A 24,901-nucleotide genomic window follows, 5' to 3' on the forward strand; every position below is an offset into this window, starting at 1 on the left:
GACGCGGACACACTCTGTATGACGCGGACACACTCTGTATGACGCGGACACACTCTGTATGACACGGACACACTCTGTATGACACGGACACACTCTGAATGACGCGGACACACTCTGTATGACGCGGACACACTCTGTATGACGCGGACACACTCTGAATGACGCGGACACACGGTGAATGACGCGGACACACTCTGTATGACGCGGGCACACTCTGTATGACGCGGGCACACTCTGAATGACGCGGGCACACTCTGAATGACGCGGACACACTCTGTATGACGCGGACACACGGTGAATGACGCGGACACACTCTGAATGACGCGGACACACGGTGAATGACGCGGACACACTCTGTATGACGCGGACACACTCTGTATGACGCGGACACACTCTGAATGACGCAGACACACTCTGTATGACGCGGACACACTCTGTATGACGCGGACACACTCTGAATGACGCGGACACACTCTGTATGACGCGGACACACTCTGTATGACGCGGACACACTCTGAATGACGCGGACACACTCTGTATGACGCGGACACACGGTGAATGACGCGGACACACGACATACAATATAAATAAGGACGCAGACACACAGGGACACCGGCTCTGTGCCCGGCGGGGCCGGGAGCGCAGGCGTCTCGGACAGGCGCGCCGGGCTAAGCGCACGAGGCCCGGGTTCGAGCCCCCGTCGCACCGGCCCTGGGGACCCGGGCGGGGGGGCGGCCTGCGGCGTCTGTCGGTCCGTCTCCGCCCGGCAGCACAGCGAGCGGACGAGGGTCGCGGCCCGCTGCGGGGCGGGGGAGCGGCGGGACGTCGCCGGCGGGACCCCAAGCCCCCAACCCCGCGCCTACCTGCGCCCACAGCTCGCCGCCGCGGCGCGTCGCGTCGTGATGACCTCACGCGGCGGCGGCCAATCCCGGCGCGCGCAGAGCCGGTCGCCGCCTCCCGCCCGTCACTTCCGGGCCCAGCAGGCCCCGCGCGGGCCGGGCGCGCGCCCTCGCTTCGTGCCCTCAACCCGCATGGCGGCCCCGCGTCGGGCGGTTCCGGGGAGGGCGCCCGCGCGGCCGCTGCGTCGGCGCTGAGTGAGGCGGGGCGGCGAGCCGGGCGGCGAGCGGCGGGCGGCGGGCGGCGGGGCGATGGCGGCGCCGGGCCCCGGGGCGGGCGCGGGCGCGGGGGCGGCGGGCGGCGGCGGCGGCGGCGGCGGGGGCGCGGGGATCGGCGGGCGGCTGCCCAGCCGGGTGCTGGAGCTGGTGTTCTCCTACCTGGAGCTGGCGGAGCTGCGGAGCTGCGCGCTGGTGTGCAAGCACTGGCACCGCTGCCTGCACGCCGACGAGAACAGCGAGGTGTGGCGGAGCCTGTGCGCCCGCAGCCTGGCGGACGAGGCGCTGCGCACCGACATCCTCTGCAACCTGCCCAGCTACAAGGCCAAGGTGAGCGGCGGCGGCCGGCGGGCGGGCGGGAGTCCGCACCTGCACCTGCAGCTGCACCCCGCGCCCCGCGCCCCGGGCACCTGCGCCCCGCGCCCCGGGCACCTGCGCCCCGCGCCCCGGGCACCTGCACCCCACATCCACGCACACCTGCACCCCGCGCCCCGGGCACCTGCGCCCCGCGCCCCGGGCACCTGCGCCCCACATCCACGCACACCTGCACCCCGCGCCCCGGGCACCTGCGCCCCACATCCACGCACACCTGCACCCCGCGCCCCGGGCACCTGCGCCCCGCGCCCCGGGCACCTGCGCCCCACATCCACGCACACCTGCACCCCGCGCCCCGGGCACCTGCGCCCCGGGCACCTGCGCCCCGCGCCCCGGGCACCTGCGCCCCGCGCCCCGGGCACCTGCGCCCCGCGCCCCGGGCACCTGCGCCCCGCGCCCCGGGCACCTGCGCCCCGCGCCCCGGGCACCTGCGCCCCGCGCCCCAGGCACCTGCACCCCACATCCACGCACACCTGCACCCCGCGCCCCGGGCACCTGCGCCCCGTGCCCCGGGCACCTGCGCCCCGGGCACCTGCGCCCCGCGCCCCGGGCACCTGCGCCCCGCGCCCCGGGCACCTGCGCCCCGCGCCCCGGGCACCTGCGCCCCGCGCCCCAGGCACCTGCACCCCACATCCACGCACACCTGCACCCCGCGCCCCCACACCCCGGGCACCTGCGCCCCACGCCCCGGGCATCTGCACCCCGCGCCCCAGGCACCTGCACCCCACATCCACGCACACCTGCACCCCGCGCCCCCACACCCCGGGCACCTGCTCCCGGGCACCTGCACCCCGCACTACGCACACCTGCACCCCGCACCCCGGGCACCTGCACCCCGGGCACCTGCACCCCGCACCCCGGGCACCTGCACCCCGCACCATGCGCACCTGCACCCCGCGCCCCCACACCCTGGGCACCTGCACCCCGCGCCCCCACACCCCAGGCACCTGCACCCCACATCCACGCACACCTGTACCCCGCACCCCGGGCACCTGCACCCCGCGCCCCGGACACCTGCACCCCGCACCACGCACACCTGCATCCTGTACCGCGGGCACCTGCACCCCACATCCAGGCCATCTCGGTCATCTGCCCCGGGCACCTGCATCCCCATACCTGCCCCTGCCCCGGGCACCTGCCCTCTGGGAATGCCCTGCCTCCTGGCACCTGCCCCCACCTGCCGCCCACCCTGCAGCTGCCGGGGCGCATCCCGCCTTTGCCTGCCGCAGCCAGGACCCACCTCCCTTGTCCCCCAAACTGCTCCTCGGGTGGTTTCTCTTGGATGGAGACAGCCAGAAATGGAGGGGAGAGACAGGGAGGCACCTGCAGCCGTGTCCTGTGATGTGAGCGCCTAGCCAGGCGCCGCTGCCCGGCCCCTCCTTCTGTTGTTGTTTCCACCATCAGTCCTTGATGTCGCCCACCGATAAACTTGGGTCTCAGGTTCATCACAGCTGGAGCTTAGGCATCCTGCAAACTTTTTTTTGCTCTGGCTTATGGTGTTTCAGGGGATTGAACCTGAGGCCTGGGAGCCTCGGGCATCAGAGTCAGTTTGCAGAACCATTATGCTGTCTCCCCTCACCATCCTGCAAACTTTCAAGACACAGACAACCCTCCCTTGGGCACCGATTGTCATATAGCGGCTTGTCTTTCACTCTTGTTGGCTCCTTCCTTGCCAACTTTTTCATAATTCTTAAAAAAAAAGAAGAAAAGATTCTCCTGTCATCTCAAGTGCTAATTTCAGTCTTGCTGCATTTTCCCTCCTAGAATTTTCTTTTCATATTCCTGCTTTTTCCCCTTCCATCTACGAATAAAGATGTCAAGTAATAGGTGATGGCAGGGTGGAGACTACTGACTGGGCATACAAACTGGCGGCCTGAACTCGTGTTCAGTTGGCTGGGTCATACATAGATAGCTCTTCTGTATCGCCGTGAGGAGAAGGCCCGCCAGAGTCCGGTAACGGGAAGGACACGTTAACACCTAGAAGCAGAACTACCCCCTTTGAGCGCTAGCCTGCCAGCGGGGAGGGGCTGCTCAGGGTGAGCCTGCGGGTTTTTTATGGATGCAAAGTTGCTCCTCTGACAAAGCGAGTCCTGGGTTAGGGAGGAGCTGCCATTGACACGGCAGAGTCAGAGCGAGTCCTGGGTTAGGGAGGAACTGCCATTGACAAGGCAGAGTTTGTTTCCATAGAGGACATAGCAGGTGGCTCGTGTATGTAGCTGGGATCTGCGTGCGGACGGAGCGAGCTGCAGTGTTTTGGTCGATACACAGCTAGGTTTTGTAAGTTTTGCTTAGTTTTTATTTTTCCTCAAGACTTAACTATTATTATTATTACTTTTTTTTTTGCGTCCAGGATTATTGTTAGGGCTCGGTGCTTGCACGACTAATCCACTGTTCCTGGAGGCCATTTTTTCCCTTTTGTTGCCCTGGTTGTCCCATCGTTGCTGTAGTTATTATTATCACTGTCATTGGTATTGCCATTGTTGGATAGGACAGAGAGAAATGGAGAGAGGAGGGGAAGACAGAGGGGGAGAGAAAGACAGACACCTGCAGACCTGCTTCACCGCCTGTGAAGCGACTCCCCTGCAGGTGGGGAGCCGGGGGCTCGAACCAGGATCCTTACACTGGTCCTTGTTCTTTTATTTATTTATTTATTTAATTTATTCCCTTTTGTTGCCCTTGTTATTTTATTTGTTGTAGTTATTATTGTTGTCGTAGTTGTTGGATAGGACAGAGAGAAATGGAGAGAGGAGGGGAAGACAGAGAGGAGGAGAGAAAGATAGACACCTGCAGACCTGCTTCACCGCCTGTGAAGCGACTCCCCTGCAGGTGGGAAGCCGGGGGCTCGAACCGGGATCCTCACGCCGGTCCTTGTGCTTTGCGCTTAACCCTCTGCGCTACTGCCCGACCCCCTTACTATTATTTGTTTAACCAGAACACTGCTCAGCTCTGGTTTATGGTGGTGTGAGGATTGAGCCTGGGACTTTGGAGCCTCAGTCTTGAGAGTCTGTTTGCATAACCATTATGCTGTCTACCCCACCCAAAGCTTAACTATTATATAATCTACTTTTAAAAAACCCGTTTATTTCCTGACTCATTTTTATTAATGATGAGAGGGAGGGAGAGAAAACCAAAACATGCCCTGGGCTGGTGTGGTGCTGGAGACTGAGCTCAGAACCTCACACTTGATCCACCCCTGCCTTAAATGAGGACTTTGAGTTTATGAGAGTCAAGGAGTAGAGCATCTCGCTGGCCATGTGCTGCCGGGGACCAGAGCTGCTGTCGTACATGCACAGGGCCCTCTGACCTGCCTCTGTAGCCTGTTTGAGATGGTTGCATGATTGGCCTGTGTGCCCGTTTACCCTCTTACCCCGCCAGCCACCCAGTGCCCTTCTTGGAGACGAGCGGGCCTGTTCCTCTCTCCCTGGTGGGCAGGGCTCTGGGGAGGGTGCCTCCAGGACACATGGTTGAGCTCGTCTGCCCAGGGAGATCTGGATGGCATCTTAACACTTTGTATTTTTTTAAAAAATTTAGCTTTTATTTTAATATTGGCTTATTTCTTTTCTGTCCTTCCAGAGATATTTCAAGTTTAAGTTTTTAATACTTTGTTTTTTTTTTTTTTTAAATAATTTATTTCTTTATTGGGGAATTAATGCTTTACATTCAACAGTAAATACAATAGTTTGAACATGCATAACATTCCCCAGATTCCCATTTAACAATACACTATTTCATTCATCATTTTTCATGGACCTGTATTCTCCCCACCCACCCACCCCAGAGTCTTTTACTTTGGTGTAATACTCCAATTCCATTTCAGGTTCGACTTGTGTTTTCTTTTCTGGTCTTGTTTTTCAACTTTGGCCTGAGAGTGAGATCATCCCATATTCATCCTTCTGTTTCTGACTTATTTCACTCAACATGATTTTTTCAAGGTCCATCCAAGATCGGCTGAAAACGGTGAAGTCACCATTTTTATAGCTGAGTAGTATTCCATTGTGTATATATACCACAACTTGCTCAGCCACTCATCTGTTGTTGGCCACCTGGGTTGCTTCCAGGTTTTGGCTATTACAAATTGTGCTGCTAAGAACATACGTGTACACAGATCTTTTTGGATGGATGTGTTGGGTTCCTTAGGATCTATCCCCAGGAGGGGAATTGCAGGGTCATAGGGTAGGTCCATTTCTAGCCTTCTGAGAGTTCTCCAGACTGTTCTCCACAGAGGTTGGACCCATTGACATTCCCACCAGCAGTGCAGGAGGGTTCCTTTGACCCCACACCCTCTCCAGCATTTGCTGCTGTTACCTTTTCTTTTTTTTTTTTTTTTTTTTATTGTTGTAGTTTTTATTGTTGTTGTCGTTGTTGGATAGGACAGAGAGAAATGGAGAGAGGAGGGGAAGACAGAGAGGAGGAGAGAAAGATAGACACCTGCAGACCTGCTTCACCGCCTGTGAAGCAACTCCCCTGCAGGTGGGGAGCCGGGGTTCGAACCGGGATCCTTATGCCGGTCCTTGTGCTTTGCGCCACCTGCGCTTAACCCGCTGCGCTACAGCCCGACTCCCTGTTGTTACCTTTTCTGATGTGTGACATTCTCACAGGAGTGAATTGATATCTCATTGTTGTCTTGATTTGCATTTCTCTAACAATCAGAGACTTGGAGCATTTTTTCATGTGTTTCTCGGCCTTTTGGATCTCTTCTGTGGTGAATATTCTGTCCAAGTCCTCCCCCCATTTTTGGATGGGGTTATTTGTTGTCTTGTTGTTGAGTCTGGCAAGCTCTTTATATATGTTGGTTATTAAACTCTTATCTGATGTATGGCATGTAAAGATCTTCTCCCATTCTGTGAGGGGTCTCTTGGTTTGGGTAGTGGTTTCTTTTGCTGTGAAGAAGCTTTTTAATTTGATGTAGTCCCATAGGTTTATACTTGCCTTAGTCTTCCTTGTAATTGGATTCGTTTCATTGAAAATGTCTTTAAAATTTATGCAGAAAAAAGTTCTGCCAATATTTTCCTCTAAGTGTCTGATAGTTTGTGGTCTAACATCCAAGTCCTTGATCCACTTGGAATTTACTTTTGTATTTGGTGAAATACAGTGATTCAGTTTCATTCTTCTGCATGTTTCAACCCATTGTTTCCAACACCATTTGTTGAAGAGACTCTGCTTTCCCCATGTAATAGTCTGGGCCCCTTTGTCAAAGATTAGATGTCCATAGGTGTGGGGCCTCATTTCTGGGCTCTCAATTCTATTCCACTGGTCAGTGTGTCTGTTCATGTTCCAGTACCAAGCAGTTTTGATGACAATGGCCCTATAATACAGTTTGAGATCTGGGAGTGTGATGCCTCCGGTTCTGTTCTTTTTTCTCAAGGTTGTTTTGGCAATTCTAGGTCTTTTCTGGTTCCAGATAAACATTTGTAGCATTTTTTCTATTCTCCTAAAAAATGTGCTTGGGATCTTGATGGGGATAGCATTAAATTTGTAGATGGCTCTGGGTAATATATTCATTTTGATGATGTTAATTCTTCCAACCCATGAACATGGAATATCTTTCCACTTCTTTGTGTCTTTTTCAATTTCTTTGAGTAGTGACTCATAATTTTCAGTATACAAGTCTTTCACTTCTTTGGTTAGGTTTACTCCTAGGTATTTTATTGTTTTTGTTGCTATAGAAAAAGGAACTGATTTCTGGATTTCAATTTCTTCTAACTTAGTGTTTGCATAGAGGAATGCCACTGACTTTTGAATGTTAACTTTATAGCCTGACACCTTACTGTATTGCCTGATGATTTCCAAAAGCTTCTTGCTGGATTCCTTAGGTTTTTCCATGTATACTATCATGTCATCTGCAAATAAGGAGAGTTTGACTTCTTCTCTTCCAATCTGTATGCCTTTAATTCCTTGCTCCTGCCTGATTGCTATGGCAAGAACTTCCAACACTATGTTGAATAGTAATGGTGATAGTGGGCAGCCCTGTCTAGTACCTGATCTGAGGGGAAATGCTTCCAGTTTTTCACCATTGAGTATGATGTTGGCTGTAGGTTTGCTATATATAGACTCCACTAGCTTCAGGAATTTTCCATCTATTCCCATTTTTTGTAGTGTTTTGATCATAAAGGGATGTTGTATTTTGTCAAAGGCTTTCTCTGCATCTATTGATATGACCATGTGGTTTTTGGTCTTGCTTTTGTTGATGTGGTGGATCACATTGATTGATTTACGTATATTAAACCAACCTTGCATGCCTGGGATAAACCCCACTTGGTCATGATGAACAATCTTTTTGATATACTGCTGTATCCGGTTGGCTAGAATTTTGTTCAATATTTTCGCATCTATGTTCATCAGAGATATTGGTCTGTAGTTTTCTTTTTTGGTTGTGTCCCTGTCTGCTTTTGGTATCAGGGTGATGTTGGCTTCATAGAAGCTGGCAGGGAGTATTCCAGTGTCTTCAATCTTCTGGAAGACTTTTAAGAGTTGAGGTATTAGTTCTTCTTTGAAAGTTTTGTAGAATTCATTTGTAAAACCATCTGGTCCAGGACTTTTATTTTTGGGAAGATTTTTGATAACTGTTTCAATTTCATTAGCTGTGATGGGCCTGTTCATGTTTTCCACTTCCTCTTTACTTAGTTTTGGAAGTTGGTAGGTATCTAGGAAATCATTCATTTCTTCCAGGTTCTCTAGCTTGGTGGCATATAGTTGTTCATAGAAGCCTCGCATGATATGTTGAATTTCTGCAGTGTCTGTTGTGATATCTCCTCTTTCATTTACTATCCGATTTATTTGGGTCTTCTCCCTTTTTTGTTTTGTGAGTCTGGCTAAAGGTTTGTCGATTTTGTTTACTCTTTCGAAGAACCAACATTTACTTTCATTGATCTTTTGTATGGTTTTCCTATTCTCAATGTTATTTATTTCTGCCCTAACTTTAGTGATTTCTGTCCTTCTGGTTGCTTTAGGGTTCCTTTGTTGTTCTTCTTCTAGGTCTTTAAGATGTGCAATCAGGCTGTTTATTTGTGCTTTTTCTTGCTTCATAATGTGTGCTTGTATAGCTGTGAACTTCCCTCTTAGGACTGCTTTAGTTGTGTCCTAAATATTTTGATAGCTTGTGTCTTCATTTTCATTGAACTCTCGAAACATTTTGATTTCTTCCTTGATTTCCTCTTTGACCCAGAAGTTGTTAAGAAGTGTACTATTGAGCTTCCACATTTTGGGACTGTTACTAATCTTTTGTTGATTGTTAAGTGTTAGTTTCATTCCACTCTGGTCTGAGAAGATGCTTGGGATGATTTCAATGCTCTTGAATTGGCTGATGCTGTCTTTGTGGCCTAACATATGGTCTATCCTTGAGAATGATCCATGTGGATTTGAGTAAAATGTGTATTCCAGTTTCTTGGGATGAATGACTCTGAAAATGTCCAATAGTTCTAGTTTATCTATCTCTTCATTTAGCTCCCTTATGTCTTTACTGATTTTCTTCCTGGATGATCTGTCAAGTTGAGATAGTGGGGTGTTGAAGTCCCCTACTATGATTGTGTTACTGTTAATATATTGCTGTAGCTCTTTCAGTAGAAGTTTGATGTATTTAGATGGCTTCTCATTGGGTGCATAGATGTTAATAATTGTTAAGTCCTCTTGATTGACTGATCCTCTGAGCATTAAGTAGTGTCCATTCCTATCTTTTTTAATCTTATCTATTTTAAAGTCTATCGTGTCAGATATGAGAATAGCTGTTCCTGCCCTTTTTTGTGGGCCATTGGCTTGTATGATAGTTTTCCATCCTTTCACTTTAAGTCTGTGTTTGTCTTGTTGCGTTAGGTGAGTTTCCTGTAGACAACATATTGTTGGGTTGTGTTTTCTGATCCATCTTCCTACTCTGTGTCTTTTAATAGGTGAATTCAGGCCATTGACATTTATTGATATCAAAGATTGAAGATATTTTAACGCCATTCTTGTAGAGTTTTAGTGTGTTTTGATATATGTCCTATTTGTGGTGGTCTGGTTGTTTATAGGAGACCTTTCAGAACTTCTTTCAGGGCAGGCTTGGTGATGGTTGCTTCCTTCAACTGTTGCTTGTCTGAGAAGGTTTTGATGCTTCCATCTAGTCTGAATGACAGTCTAGCAGGATGTAGTATTCTTGGCTGAAAGCCTTTCTCACTGAGCACTCGATAGGTATCTTGCCATTCTCTTCTGGCCTGTAGTGTTTGTATGGAGAAGTCTGCTGCTAATCTTATGGGTTTTCCTTTGTAGGTGACTCGTTGTTTTTCTCTTGCAGCCTTGAGGATCCTTTCTTTATCCTTATTCCTTTCCATTCTAAGTATGATATGTCTTGGTGTCTTTAGGTCTGGGTTAATTCTGTTTGGGACCCTCTGGGTTTCTTGAATCTTTATGTCTTTGGTGTTGTCTAGACTAGAGAAATTTTCAGCTATTATGGCCTGGAGAACGCTTTCTTCCTCTCCTTCTCTTTCTTCCTCTGGTAAGCCAATAATGTGTATATTGTTTCTTTTGAAGTCATCGCATAGGACTCTGTTGTTGTTTTCAGCATCTCTTAATCTCTTTTTGAGATCTCTTACTTCTTTTTTAGTTGTCTCTAATTCATCCTCAATCTTGCTAATTCTGTCTTCAGCCTCATAGATTCTATTCTCTCTGCCCTCTACTGCTTTCTGGAGTTCATCTATTTTGTTGCCCTGCTCTGATACTGTTTTAGCTTGTTCAGCTAGTTGCCTTCTTAGCTCAGCGATTTCAGCTTTCAGCTCTCTAATAACCATGAGATAATTAGAATTTTCTTCCATTTTCTCATTTGTTGTTCCTCCATTTCTGATTACAATTTTTTCAAATTCTTTACTCACTCCTGTTATTATTTCCTTAGCTAATGTTTGGATGTTGAACTCGTTGTTTTGTGCTTCACCCTCTGGAGGACTTTTAGCTGGACTCTTGTCCTGGTTCGAGTCTCCAATATTTTTTTTTGTTTGTTTTAACCATTTTATATATGTTAACAGTTTTTTCAACCCCTGAGTTGGAGCTCAGTGGTGTAAAAGCCTCTTTTTTTTTTCCTTCCCTGTAGGCTATGGGAGCCTGAGGGCTTTTAAACTGTCAATAGGCTTCTTAGCTTAATCACTGACTCCTGACCAAGAGATAAAGCAGGGTGTGGCAGAGATAATCCAGTGGTTATGCAAAGAGACTTTCACAGCCCCTCAGCTATGCCACAGAGGTATAGGTCTTCTCCTGAGTTTCCCAGTTAGATCTCTGTCCCCTGGTGTCCCTCCCTGTCGCTGCTCCAGATTCTGAGGGCAGTAGCAAAAGAGACTCAGAGTTGCACTTGGTGAGTCTCTGGGGAGTCCTCTTCTCCCTTCAGTGTCCCCTTGTTGGTGGAGCAGACTGGAGGTGGTGTCTCCACTGACAAACTGTTGAACTGTTAGCAGTCACTTAATCTCTCTTTAGGCTCCTCTCTCCTCTCTGTCACCAGCCACGCGTGTTTGTACTCACGGGTGATTTACTGGGTTCCTGTGGTCATTCTAGTCCTGTCTTGTTTTGGTCCGGGTGGTCTCCTTTGTTGATCCGGGAGAGGAGAGGAGAGGAGAGGAGAGGAGAGGAGAGGAGAGGAGAGGAGAGGAGAGGAGAGGAGAGGAAGCGATCTGCTGCTCATAGCTCCGCCTCCGGAAGTCGAATCCAAGTTTTTAATACTTTGTATACTAGTGATTTAATAATGATGAACAAGACTGTAAGATCACAGGGCTACAACTCCACACAGTTCCCACCACCAGAGTTCCCTGCCCCATCCCCTCCATTGGAAGCTTCCCTGTTCTTTATCCCTCTGGGAGGATGGACCCAGATTCTCTATGGGGAGCAGAAGGTGGGAGTGCTAGCTTCTGTCATTGCTTCTCCACTGGACATGGGTGTTGGCAGGTGGGCCCACACCCCCAGCCTGTGCCTGTGTCTGTCTGTCCCTAGTGGGGCAGGGCTCTGGGGAGGGGAGGCTCCAGGACACATGGTGACGGCGTCTGCCCAGGGAGGGCAGGATGATGTCATAACACTTAGTATTTTTTAAAGATTTAGTTTTTATTAGTGCTTTAATATTGTTTACAATATCATAGGATCATAGGGGCATTGCTCCATACCACATCCATCACCAGAGACTCCTTCCCTTCAGCCCCCACCTCACCTAGTACTTTTTTTTTAATATTTGATTTGTTTATTTATTGGATAGAGACAGAAATTGAAAGGGAAGGAAAGAAAAGGAGAGAGAAACGCCTGCAGCCCTGCTGCGCCGCTCATGAAGCTTCGCCCCTGCAGGTGGGGACCAGAGCCTTGGACGCCCTCGCACATGGTGCCATGTGCGTTCAAGCAGCTGTGCCCCATGCATGTTTCTGCTGCGAGCACCACAGGGTGGACTTCTGTGGCATGTTCATTCAGTTCTTCCAAGACTTCCCATGAGCATGTTGAGGCTGAAAAGATTGATTCTGAGAGTATCAGCTAGCCTCGTGGGAAAGCTGTGAGTGTAGAGGAAGAGGAGACGCTGCACTTGGAATGACTTGCGTGATAGGAGTTGCCTGCAGTGTGGAAGTGTCAGATACACGCAGCGAAGGAGAGATCCCTGCAGTGAGCCAGAGAGGACTTGAGGGCTAGACTTTCTTTGACTTGTGTCTGAGCTTTCTTTTTTTTAAAATCTTTGTTTTAATCTTGGATCTTTTTTCTTATTTATTTATTTATTTATTGGATAGAGGCAGGGGGAGATTGAGAGGGGAGGGGAAGTAGAGACAGAGACACCTGCAGCCCTGCTTCACCGCTCATGAAGCTCCCACCTGCAGGCGGGGACCAGAGCTTGAACCCGGGTCCTTGTGTGCTGTGATGTGCGCACTCAGGCAGGTGTGCCACCACTGGCAGGTGGCTGATGAACCAGAAAGGACAAGCAGAGACAAAGCTTTCGTACGGCTCATACTCTACGTTCAGAAAGAGTAGGTGCCGTGCTCACAGGTCTGCAACGACAGTGCTGAAGAGAGGCCTTGTTTGTGAAGCTCATGGTCCTCCGGGCCAGAAGTAGATGTGAAGCAGATGAGCGGACAGTTGTGCAATGGAGGCTGTTGTGAGACTGTGAAGAAACGCTGCTCGGTGCTCTGAGCTCAGTGGTGCAGGGTGTGACCCGGGCGGGCGGCTGCAGGGAGGCTTTCCCTGAGGAGATGAAGCGCCGCGACCTGAAGAAGGGTCAGGAGAAACAGGCCAAGGGAAGAGAGCAGGGCCTTCCGGGAGGGGCGCTGCTTAGCCTAAGTGACAGGAAACCTGCGCCTGTGACGGCTTCACAGGCGGACGCTGAGGCAGATGGGAGGTCAGGCGGAGAAGTGGTGGGGTCGCACTGTAAGGAAGCTGTTTGTAAAATGATTTTTCTGTTCTTAGTGGTCTGTTACAAGATTGTTAGATGACAGTGTGAACTTGCACACACACCCAGCACCAAAGCTCCGTGTCCCCGCCTCCCACCTCCCACCTCCCACCTCCCAGAGATGACCACTAGAGTTCTTGTAAATCTTACAGTTTGATCTGTTTTGTTTGGATTTTTTTTTTTTTTGGCAAGCTCATGTAAATCAGATTTCTAAATTCCACATACTAGTGAGACCATCTGGTAGCTGTGTTTCATCTCTTTACTCACCTTGCTGACCATCATCACCTCCATCCAGTTCCATCCATTTGTCCCAAAGGACATAGTATCATCTTTTTTGATGGCAGAGTAGTATTCCATGGAATGTACATCCCATAACTTCTTTATCCGGTCACCTGTGGATGGGCATCCAGGCTGCGTCCACGCTCTGGCTGTTGTGAACAGTGCAGCTGTGAGCACAGGGCTGCATGTGTCCCTTCTAACTGGGGCATGAGTAAGTGCCCGAGATGGTCTTGCTGGGCCGTCAGGCACTTCCATTGCTATTTGTTGAGGACTCTGTCCAGTCAGGAAGCTATTTTGAATTGTAAGCAGGAAGGGGTTCAGAGAGTGGGCTGGGCGTACGCACGGTAAGACTCCTCTTTTGAATGAGGGAGTTTGTGCAGTCACTCAGCTCAGCTAGAGGGAGACTGTAGAGATAGCAGCATGGCGCTTGGGAAGTAGGAGGCCACGGGAGGGGGTTGTCCACCGGCGATGCGCGGTGATGCGGGGAGTACGTCCCCGTGCGCTTGACGGGGCCGAATAGGGTGACGGGGAGCTTCAGTGCCACGGCTCCCAGTCATCTGGCTTCAGCCACGTAGGGTCACTTGGCTGGCTTTCGGAGGCGTGACAGTGAGCATGGTTCTGCTGAGACAGTGTTTTTGTGCCATTGAAGAGTTTGCCGGTAGCCAGCAGTTCAGCTTGTGAACTGAGAGAGAGACTGAGCACAGGGAACAGTTTAGTTAGGCTGCGCGGTCTAGTGGTGGGTAATGTTAACAGGATGTGCCTGCAGGCCTTTGAAAGCTGATCTTCAGCTGCCGTCTCCGCTGTGCTTCAGAGGTGACAACTACAGAAATGTGCACAGAGGCAGGAAGAGCTCCGGCCGAGGGCGTGGGGAAGACAAACACGGCTTGGAGAGGGTGTCGGCTGCCTGCGCTGGGCCACTTCCAACCTGAGAGAGACGGTGTCTGGGACAGCCGCCGCAGGAAAGACATGGGGCCGGGCGGTGGCGCTGGTACCAGGCTGAGAGCACACATCTCAGGGCACAAGGGCCCAGGTTCAAGGCCCTGCTCCCCACCTGCAGGGGGAAAGCTTCAGGAATGGTGGAGCGGGGCTGTGGGTGTCTCTCTGTCTCTCTCCCTCTCTATTTCCCCTCCCCTCTCAATTTCTCTCTGTCTCTACCCAGTAACATATTAGTAAATAAAGAGAAGAAAATAGACCTGCATTGTTGAAGTCAACGGAGTGAGATGTGGAAGATGTGGCTTGTGCTGAGGTCGAACCCGGGGCCTCAGAGCCTCAGGCGGGAGGGAGGCTGCCTGACCCCTGAGCTGTCTCCCTGCTCAGCGTCTGTCTTTTCAAGCTGTTCTGTCCTACTCAGCGTTTAGCTAGCGTTCTCTGTATTTCAGGTCAGGAAGCCGCACTGCATCTAAGGTTTGCTGCAGCAAAGCCCTGCTCCCCACCCGCAGGGGGAGGCTTCACGAGCGGTGAGGCAGGGCTGCGACTATCTCTCCGTCTCTCTCTCTGCCCCTCCCCTCAAGTTCTTTGTATCCAGTAGTAGACAATCAATAAATAAATGATCAGAAAAAGAAGAAAATAGCAAACAAAATAAAAATGAAGGAAGAAAGGATAGTGACAGATGAGTACACGTTAACGGAGGGCAGAGGAATTGGAGGAAGAGGCCAGCGGGTGGGAGAATAAGGCCGCCAGGCGGGAGTGGTCGGTCTAGGCGGCAGGGGCAGGGGTGGGCGGGCGGTCTAGGGGGCAGGGGTGGGTGGGCGGTCTAGGGGGCAGGGGTGGGTGGGTGGGTGGTCTAGGGGGCAGGGGTGGGTAGTTGGGCGGACAGGCTCGACCAGTGCTGGCCAGGAGCTCCTCCTGAGCAGTCGTTTGTCCGACAGCAACGTCGTATGCTATTTAGGCAAAGTCCTTGGGGTCTTGTGGGACCTTTTATTTCCTCTGCTGTCTGTCTGTGTGTCTGTCCGTGTGTGTGTGTGTGTGTGTGTGTGTGTGTGTGTGTGTGTGTGTGTGTGTGTGTGTTTTGAGGTTTGTTGTACTAAGAACAAATTGGGAAAAATGAGTAACACTTCAGGTTTTCAGCCTATGAAAGCAGAACATCTGGGAACAGCGGATACTTGGTTTCTGTTACTTTCCAAACCGCTGGTCAGGGCACAGCTCCCCGCACATCCCAGCTGCGCTGCAGGGGAGAAGCTTCATGGGTGGTGAAGTAGGGCTGCCGGTGTTTCTGTTTCCCCTCTGGGGCCTCGGGCATGAGGTCTGCATAACATGGCGCTCTCTACCCTCCCTTGTCTCTCCTCTGTCTCCCCCGTCCTTCTTGATTTCTGTCCTATCAGAAGAAAAAGAAACTACGCAAACAGATGGCCAGTAAGAGCAGTGGGTTCACGTGCAGACACCGAGCCCCAGCAGCAGTGCCCGGGGGTCCCTGCCGCAGTGCAGTGCTGGGTTCACGTGCAGACACCGAGCCCCAGCAGCAGTGCCCGGGGGTCCCTGCCGCAGTGCAGTGCCGGGTTCACGTGCAGACACCGAGCCCCAGCAGCAGTGCCCGGGGGTCCCTGCCGCAGTGCAGTGCCGGGTTCATGTGCAGACACCGAGCCCCAGCAGTGCCCGGGGGTCCCTGCCGCAGTGCAGTGCCGGGTTCATGTGCAGACACCGAGCCCCAGCAGTGCCTGGGGTCCCTGCCGCAGTGCAGTGCCGCCTGGTGGCGAGGGAGTCAGCGCGGTGGGCGGCTGGCTTCCCGTCTTTGCTGCTGTGGCTGAGTGGCGTTTGGCTTTCGGGCTCACGCCAAGTGCCGCAAGGGGAGAAGAGCACTTAGGTGCTGGCTGCTGAGGTGCTTTGGGAGCCGATGCGCAGGCTAGCTGGCGCAGTGACTGGGAGGGGGAGGGCTTTGAGAGCCAGCTAGGTCTAGCGGCCTCCTGGTGCCCTCCTTGCGCCCACCCAGGCTTCACTCGTGACTGACGTGTGGCAGCAGTTCCCTGTGTAGTCTGACACTCCAGCACGCCACCCCGGCTGCTGCCAAGTCCTTCCCAGGTACCATTCTGCTGCGGGTGAACTTCCAGTGTCGGCTCTCAAGTTCCAGGGCTCTTGTGTATAACGCTTGATGCTTCCAGAAGTCTGCTTGGAGAAACTGGGCTGGGATTTAAAGTGATGATCAATGTTGAAGTGGTTTGCAGTGTTTTTAATGTTACATAATCTATTACGTTAGTATTCCATCCTGGACGGTAGCCATTTTGGGGAAAATACTTATTATTTCTAAATGTGTATATATATTTGCCTTCAGGGTTATTGCTGGTGCTCTGTGCCTGCACTACGAATCCACTGCTCCTGGAGGCCTTTTTCCCTCATTTTGTTGCCCTCGTTGTTGTCCTTGTTATTGTCATTATTGTTACTATTGCCATTGATGATGTTGTTGGATAGGACAGAGAGAAATGGAGAGAGGAGGGGAAGACAGAGAGGAGGAGAGAAAGACAGACACCTGCAGACCTGCTTCACTGCTCCTGAAGCGACCCCCACCCCCCACGCAGGTGGGAAGCCAGGGGCTTGAACCGGAATCCTTAAGCCGGTCCTTGCGTGTTGTGCCACGTGTGCTTAACCTGCTGTGCTACCACCCAAACCCCCTAAATGTATAACTTTTTTTCTTTAGTGGATCTTATTTGTTCATGAGAAAGACAGGAGGAGAGGGAGTCGGGCGGTAGTGCAGCGGGTTAAGCGCAGGTGGCGCAAAGCACAAGGACCGATGTAAGGATCCCGGTTCGAGCCCCCGGCTCCCCACCTGCAGGGGAGTCGCTTCACAGGCGGTGAAGCAGGTCTGCAGGTGTCTGTCTGTCTTTCTCTCCTCCTCTCTGTCTTCCCCATCTCTCTCCATTTCTCTCTGTCCTGTCCAACAACAGCAATAATAACTACAACAATAAAACAACAAGGGCAACAAAAGGGAATAAATAAATAAAATAAATATTTTAAAAAATAAAATTAAAAAAAAAAGAAAGAAAGACAGGAGGAGAGAGAGAGAAAGAACCAGACATCACTGTGGTCCGTGTCTTGCAGGGGATTGAACTCAGGACCTCATACATGAGAGTCCAACGCTTCATGTTCTGCACCGCCTCCTGAAGCATTCAGTTGTACAGCTTTATTGTTTAAAAAAATCCAGTGTAAACCATGGGCCCTTGTCAGCGCTTAACAGCAGCTCAGGTCTCTCTCGCTCTGGGCTTTTCAGGTGCGCGCTTTTCAACATGCCTTCAGCACGAACGACTGCTCCCGGAATGTGTACATCAAGAAGAATGGCTTCACTCTCCATCGGAACCCCATCGCCCAGAGCACCGACGGTGCAAGGACCAAGATCGGGTTCAGTGAGGGCCGCCACGCCTGGGAGGTGTGGTGGGAGGGCCCCCTGGGCACCGTGGCGGTGATCGGAATCGCCACCAAGCGGGCCCCCATGCAGTGCCAAGGCTATGTGGCGTTGCTGGGCAGCGACGACCAGAGCTGGGGCTGGAACCTGGTGGACAACAACCTGCTGCACAACGGCGAGGTCAACGGCAGCTTCCCGCAGTGCAACAACGCCCCCAAGTACCAGGTGAGCCGGGCGGCGGGGCTGTCGCAGCCGTGTGTGCGTGTCAGGTGGCTCACAGGCTCTTAGAAACAGTTGCTGTTGGCTAGACACAGAATCTGAGAGGGAAGAGGAAGGTAGCGAGGAGAGAGAGAGAGAGAGAGAGAGAGGGAGACATATATGCCTGCAGGCCTGCCCCACCACTCACAAAGTTTTCCCTTGCAGGTGGGCAGTGGGGGGCTTGAACCCGGGTCCTTGCGCGTTATAACATGCTCGACCAGGTGTGCCACCACCTGGCCCCCCAGGTTTTATGTGTTTTTTTTAAATAATTAATCTTAGGATTTAAGTATTTGTTTCCTAAAAGATATTTGGGGGGAGGGGCACACAGGGGCGCACCCTGTTAAGCTCACAAAATATTATGCTCAAGGACTCGGGTTCAAGCCCCTGGCTCCCCACTTGCAGTGGGTCCTCTTCACAAGCGGTGAAGCAGGTCTGCAGGTGTCTGACTTTTTTCTCTCCCTATCTCCCTCTTCCCTCTCAACTTCTTTTTTTTATTGTTATTTTTATTTTTAAATTATTGTTGTAGTTATTATATTTGTTATTTCGGTCATTGTTGTTGGATAGGACAGAGAGAAATGGAGAGAGGAGGGGAAGACAGAGAGGGGGAGAGAAAGACAGACACCTGCAGACCTGCTTCACCGCCTGGGAAGCGACTCCCCTGCAGGTAGGGAGCCGGGGGCTCGAACCAGGATCCTTATGCCGGTGTTTGTGCCTTACACCACGTGCGCTTCACCCGCTGTGCTGCCGCCTGACCGCCCAACTCCCCCCTCTCATCTGTTCTATCTAATAAGAGAGGAAAAAAAACACGTGGCTTTGATTAAGCCATTTTTGCTGTAGAGAAGGTGTCTGTTAACTATTTGTATATAAGATCAGAGTTAACTAATTCCAGGCTTTGGGGTAGGTGTGGTCTTTGCCACAGCTATTTGTTGTCCTAGCACAAAGGTAGCCACAAACAATATGTAAATCAAGGGTCTGCCAGTTTCGATCAGACCTGGGTGGGAGGCCAGATTAGGCCGGGGCCGTCATTGGCCGTGCCTGCAGCCCTGCTCCTGTTTGTGAAGTTCTCCTGTAGGTGGGGACTGGGGCCTTGAACCCGGCTCCTGGCTCATGCTGATATGTGCACACAACCCAGTGATGCTCCCTGGCCTCTCATCGCCCGTATGTTGGAGTGCGTCCAGCCAGCTTACCTGAGCTCTGCGCCCACGTGGGCAGATCTGTTCACTGACGCCGAGGACAAAGCCTGCATGGCTGTGAATACCTGGCACAAAGGGGAGACTTCGGCCAGCTGCGTCGCCACGCCCGGCCATTCAAGATGGAACATCCCATTTTTGTGGCTTGGGAGGCTGTGCAGTGGCTAGGGCGCTGGACGTAGATGTATAAGGTCGTGGGTTTGATTTTGGCCATCAATGTGGTCAGTAATGTTTCAGGGCAGAGCTCAGAGTGATGGTGTCTGATGACGTGCGTCAGGGCAGAGCTCACAGAGTGCTGGTGTCCGATGACGTGCGTCAGGGCAGAGCTCACAGAGTGCTGGTGTCTGATGACGGGCGTCAGGGCAGAGCTCACAGAGTGCTGGTGTCCGATGACGTGTGTCAGGGCAGAGCTCACAGAGTGCTGGTGTCCGATGACGTGCATCAGGGCAGAGCTCACAGAGTGCTGGTATCTGATGACGTGTGTCAGGGCAGAGCTCACAGTGCTGGTGTCCGATGACGTGTGTCAGGGCAGAGCTCACAGAGTGCTGGTGTCCGATGACGTGTGTCAGGGCAGAGCTGAGTGCTGGTGTCCGATGACGTGTGTCAGGGCAGAGCTCAGAGTGCTGGTGTCCGATGACGTGTGTCAGGGCAGAGCTCATAGTGCTGGTGTCCGATGACGTGTGTCAGGGCAGAGCTGAGTGCTGGTGTCTGATGACGGGTGTCAGGGCAGAGCTCACAGAGTGCTGGTGTCCGATGACGGGTGTCAGGGCAGAGCTCACAGAGTGCTGGTGTCTGATGACGTGTGTCAGGGCAGAGCTCACAGTGCTGGTGTCCGATGACGTGTGTCAGGGCAGAGCTCACAGTGCTGGTGTCCTATGACGGGCGTCAGGGCAGAGCTCACAGTGCTGGTGTCCGATGACGGGCGTCAGGGCAGAGCTCACAGTGCTGGTGTCCGATGACGTGTGTCAGGGCAGAGCTCACAGTGCTGGTGTCCGATGACGTGTGTCAGGGCAGAGCTCACAGAGTGCTGGTGTCCGATGATGTGCGTCAGGGCAGAGCTCACAGTGCTGGTGTCTGATGACGTGTGTCAGGGCAGAGCTCACAGTGCTGGTGTCTGATGACGGGTGTCAGGGCAGAGCTCACAGAGTGCTGGTGTCTGATGATGTGCGTCAGGGCAGAGCTCACAGTGCTGGTGTCTGATGACGGGTGTCAGGGCAGAGCTCACAGAGTGCTGGTGTCTGATGATGTGCGTCAGGGCAGAGCTCACAGTGCTGGTGTCTGATGACAGGTGTCAGGGCAGAGCTCACAGAGTGCTGGTGTCCGATGATGTGCGTCAGGGCAGAGCTCACAGTGCTGGTGTCTGATGACGGGTGTCAGGGCAGAGCTCACAGAGTGCTGGTGTCTGATGACGGGTGTCAGGGCAGAGCTCACAGAGTGCTGGTGTCTGATGACGGGTGTCAGGGCAGAGCTCACAGAGTGCTGGTGTCCGATGACGGGTGTCAGGGCAGAGCTCACAGAGTGCTGGTGTCTGATGACAGGTGTCAGGGCAGAGCTCACAGTGCTGGTGTCCGATGACGTGTGTCAGGGCAGAGCTCAGAGTGCTGGTGTCTGATGACGGGTGTCAGGGCAGAGCTCACAGAGTGCTGGTGTCCGATGACGTGCATCAGGGCAGAGCTCACAGAGTGCTGGTGTCCGATGACGTGTGTCAGGGCAGAGCTCACAGAGTGCTGGTGTCCGATGACGTGCATCAGGGCAGAGCTCACAGAGTGCTGGTGTCCGATGACGTGTGTCAGGGCAGAGCTCACAGAGTGCTGGTGTCCGATGACGTGTGTCAGGGCAGAGCTCACAGTGCTGGTGTCCGATGACGTGTGTCAGGGCAGAGCTCACAGTGCTGGTGTCTGATGACGGGCATCAGGGCAGAGCTCACAGAGTGCTGGTGTCTGATGACGTGTGTCAGGGCAGAGCTCACAGGGCTGGTGTCTGATGACGTGTTTTGGGGCAGAGCTCAGAGTGTTGACTGCTTCTGTCTTACATGAGAATCTCTAGTGATGGGTTCATTAGTGGGTCACATAGAGTTTGTCCATCTGCAAAGCTAGGTCCCACGTGGAGCTGTGGGGTCAGTTTTGGTGCTTATGTTCACTAGGTCCAGAGAGGCTTCAGGAACAGGAAGTTCTGTGTGTGTGAGTGCTTCTTTCCAGTTATTGTTTGATGGCAGTGAAGCATCAGTGCAGTGTCACTGTGACCCTGGCCCGGGGTGTGGTCAGTGTCTGAGCAGGCCGGCATTCCCTTGTTCCTCTTGCCACGGCAGCCTCAAGTCTAGCCAGTGATAAAATTCTTAAAAGGAATAAAAGTAAAAGTCACTGGGATGATGGCATCATTGTTTTTAGGCAGCCAACCCCCTTGGTGACCCTAGTAGTAGGAAAAAAAGTCTGTGTAACTATCGAGAGAAACATTGTGATGAAGTTGATGTGCATCTTCTAAGAAGAAGAGGCTTCTCCCGACCAGAAACTTCTTTTATGGTTTTCTAGACTAACTTTTAAGGTACCTTTTTTTTTTTTTAGTTTAAAAAATTTATTTATTTTTAAGTATCTTTATTCATTTATTGGATAGAGACAACCAGAAATCAAGAGGGAAGGGGGAGGTAGAGAGACAGAGAGACATCTACAGCCCTGCTTCACCACTTGTGAAGCTTCCCTCTGAAGGTGGGGTTGGGGGGCTCGAACCCGAGTCCTTTCGCACTATAACCTGTGTGCTCAGCCAGGTGCGCCACCATCCGGCCCCCAGACACGTTTGTAATAATACTTCTGTGAGCTTGTGTCTCTGCTTCTCTTAGCTCTGTGCCCTTGTCAGGTGTCCTTCTAACCCTCCCGTGATGTCTGTCTGCAGATAGGAGAGAGGATTCGCGTCATCTTGGACATGGAGGATAAGACTCTAGCCTTTGAGCGCGGGTACGAGTTCCTTGGCGTGGCCTTCAGAGGACTTCCGAAGGCCTGCTTGTATCCGGCAGTGTCTGCTGTGTACGGCAACACGGAAGTGACTTTGGTTTACCTCGGAAAACCTTTGGATGGATGACAGTGGCTTTCCCGGGAGGAAAGACGAGAGTGGAGGAGACGCCACTTGTGGAAGTAGAGTCGTGAAATGACAGTGTCCTGCTGCATGCCAGGGACGTCCTGAAGACGGGCTGCTGCCTGGGGAAGCTGCGCACAGCTGAGCTCCTGTCAGCGCCGCTGCTGGACTGGGCCGGACGGCCTCGGGGTTGCCGCTGTGGCTGGGAGTCGACGTCGTGTGGCAGCCCGTCTTGACTCTTCAGTTAGTGTGCTATCCCAGCACTTGAGGTGAGACAGAGAGACTGGGAGACAGGAGCACAGAAGGATTTCTAAGTAGTATGTTAGTGAAGACAGACTGAACGTGTTCTACACCTAACTGCCTGCTTTTCTCCATGCCTCCACCCTGCCCCCACCAGCTGGACTACTGAAATGTACACGAGACTGGCTGGGTTTTGTTTAATATTTTTAATATATTGAGAAGCATGGTCTGCTTGGACTGCACTTCTCTGAGTCACAAAACTCTGCAACTATTTTAAAGATTGTATATACCATGCGTGTGTAAAAACAAACAGCTTGTAAAAAGGGGGGCTGCTTCATTTTCGTTCAGTTTCTTAAAAGCCACTACATGCTACAGAACGGGGATAACGTTGTGAGGTCACTGGGTAACTACAAAGAGGGTCCCTGAGGAGATCATGGACCCGTTACCATGCATCTGGTCCGCAGACGTCTGTCACTGTCGCAGCTCGAGTCTCCTTCCCGCGCGGCAGAAGCATTGCGCAGATTGCTCCATCACCTGGCTCGTGGCTGAGGGAAGCCAGATCTCTCTGTCGTCTGTGTGTCAGTAGTGGCGACAGTGCAACAGTCAGTTCACATCTTGCTCTTTTCACTTTTGGCCTGTGAGGAGGCAACAGACATTTGTGGTTTGCCCTGTCAGCCTCAGACATGGCTGTTGGTCACAGACCTTGGGAAAAGAAGGCTCCTTTTATTTTGTAACTTTATAAGGTTTAGATACTGTAATTTTTTTATTTTTAAGTTCATATTGTTTACATCATGCAACATTCTCAGCCTCCAGCTCTGTACTGGGGTCACCAAGGAAATGTTTACGTACTTGCTTGGGACAGTGTGCCAGCCTGAAGCTGGGTGGAGAGGCCTCTTGGCCTCATTCAAGATAGATAATTGCGCCCACGGGACTAGGCTTGTGCTCACAGCTTCAGGTTGGCAATATTTTGAAGGTTCTGTATTTTTTTTCTTTTTACCAGAGCGCTGCTCAGCTCTGGTATACAGTGGTACAGGGGATTGAACCTGGGACTTTGAAGCCTCAGGTGTGACAGTCTGTTTGCATAACTATTATGCTATCTACCCCCGCCCAAAGGTTCTATTTTTGAAGAGTTTAATGTGAGCTCCTCTTCTGAATTTTGACTAATCTGGCTCCACTAAATGCTCTTTCAAGTCCAGTACACATGCGTTAAGATTTTCTTTTGTGAGAAGGAAACGGACATCAATTTCCTGCGCATAAGCAGAAAATAATGTGGTTTCAGTCAGCGTGGTGACAGGAGTTGACTGGTGAGTGGAGTCTTTCCTCTGTGTGTGCGTATGTTTTCTTTGAAATCTAACTCAGCGACTGTCTGGGCTGCTCCTTGAGAGCTGGCCGTGGTCCTATGACGGAGGAGGTTTCAGTCACGAGTAAGGACTTCTTTTTGCCACCTGAGAAGTTTATAAGTATTTGTTGTGTGTTTGGTATGTTGCTTAAAGGTGAAATCTGTTAAACATCCTGTTTGATACTCACGCCAAGAAGAAGCCTGAAAACCTGTGTGCTCTCACGGGCTGTAGCTTCAGAAACAGGTGTTTACTGGTGTGGGACAGCTCAGTCTGGGAAGTTTAAAACTTCAAGAAGAGAACTAAGAGGGAGGATCAGAGTATTAGAGTTAGACAGTTGTGACGTCCTGTAAGTACTTGCTTCCTTTTCAGGCTGTGCTGTGCTCAGGCCCAAGAGCGTTTGCTCAGAGTTCTGCTTGTCCTCATGTCTGTCTTACTAGTCAGTGTTCATGTGTGATAGTTGTGAAGGCGCTGACTGGGAAGCAGACACGTGGTCACTGCATATGGAACCTGGAATCAGGTACTTGCCTAAACCATCAACAGCCCGCCCTGTCGGTGCCCCAGGCCCCATTCTATAAAACGAGGTCCGTCATTAGTCCGAGTATGGGAGAACAGAGAACTTTCATTTGTAACTTGATAAATCTAGGTAGTCACTGGAAGCCAGTGGTGATACGGAAACAGATACAAGCCAGTTGCAGCGACGTGCAAGGCCGTGGAGTTTTCCCAGTGGCTGCTGAGGGCGTTTATGTGGGACGCAGTTGGGGCTGAAGAGGAAGTGCAGACCTCTAGCCCAGGTTCAGACCTTGCTTACACTTAGGAGTTGTGTGTGTGTGTGTGTGTGTGTGTGTGTGTGTGTGTGTGTGTGTTTAGACCCCCGTTCCCTAGGGTTATGGAGCTAGTCGGGGACGTGACATGATCATAGAGTTAAAAAACAAAACATTTCCCAGGTGGCTTCAGAGGGGCGAAGGGGCTGGGGAGACAGCGTAATGAAAAATACTCTATGTCTGAGGCCCTCAGACCTCAGATTCAATCCCCAGCACCACCACAAGCCAGCGCTGAGCATAGTTCTGCTAAAAATAAAATCAATATTCTGCAGAGGTTGAAAACCACTGATCTAAGTTAACCTTAAGTTCTTTCATCTGCTAAAAAAAAAAAAAAATCCTTGCTCCCTTTCCACTACCTCAAACGATAATGAGAACGTTGGAGTTGGTGAGGCCACTACACCGTGGATGAAAGCTGTGGAGAGGTGAAGTCGCCGTGGTACGTAACCGTGGTCACGTTTCCCTTGCTGGCTTTGATCCTCGAGCGAGCGCGTGGTGTGTCACGGACCCCCGTGCGTTCTGTGGTCT

General features: G+C 51.7%; 1 protein-coding gene across 1 annotated transcript; it reads left to right on the forward strand.

Moving 5' to 3' along the window:
• The first annotated feature begins 1,148 nt into the window (after positions 1–1,148).
• FBXO45 (F-box protein 45) lies at positions 1,149–22,541 on the forward strand. The gene is made up of 3 exons (XM_060172210.1): positions 1,149–1,442; positions 17,330–17,686; positions 21,796–22,541. Exons 1-3 carry the CDS (start codon positions 1,149–1,151, stop codon positions 21,979–21,981), a joined length of 837 nt encoding a protein of 278 aa, XP_060028193.1. The 3' UTR covers positions 21,982–22,541.
• Positions 22,542–24,901: the final 2,360 nt, after the last annotated feature.

The sequence above is a fragment of the Erinaceus europaeus genome, chromosome 14 (assembly GCF_950295315.1).
Source record: "Erinaceus europaeus chromosome 14, mEriEur2.1, whole genome shotgun sequence".
Classification (NCBI taxonomy): Eukaryota; Metazoa; Chordata; class Mammalia; order Eulipotyphla; family Erinaceidae; genus Erinaceus; species Erinaceus europaeus.

What these genes read in the sequence shown, in the direction of transcription:
- FBXO45 (XM_060172210.1), top strand. Translation starts at nt 1,149, where the DNA reads ATGGCGGCGCCGGGCCCCGGGGCGGGCGCGGGCGCGGGGGCGGCGGGC. An exon ending in TGCCCAGCTACAAGGCCAAG is followed by an intron (nt 1,443 to 17,329) that starts GTGAGCGGCGGC and finishes TGGGCTTTTCAG; the next exon opens with GTGCGCGCTTTTCAACATGC. An exon ending in ACAACGCCCCCAAGTACCAG is followed by an intron (nt 17,687 to 21,795) that starts GTGAGCCGGGCG and finishes GTCTGTCTGCAG; the next exon opens with ATAGGAGAGAGGATTCGCGT.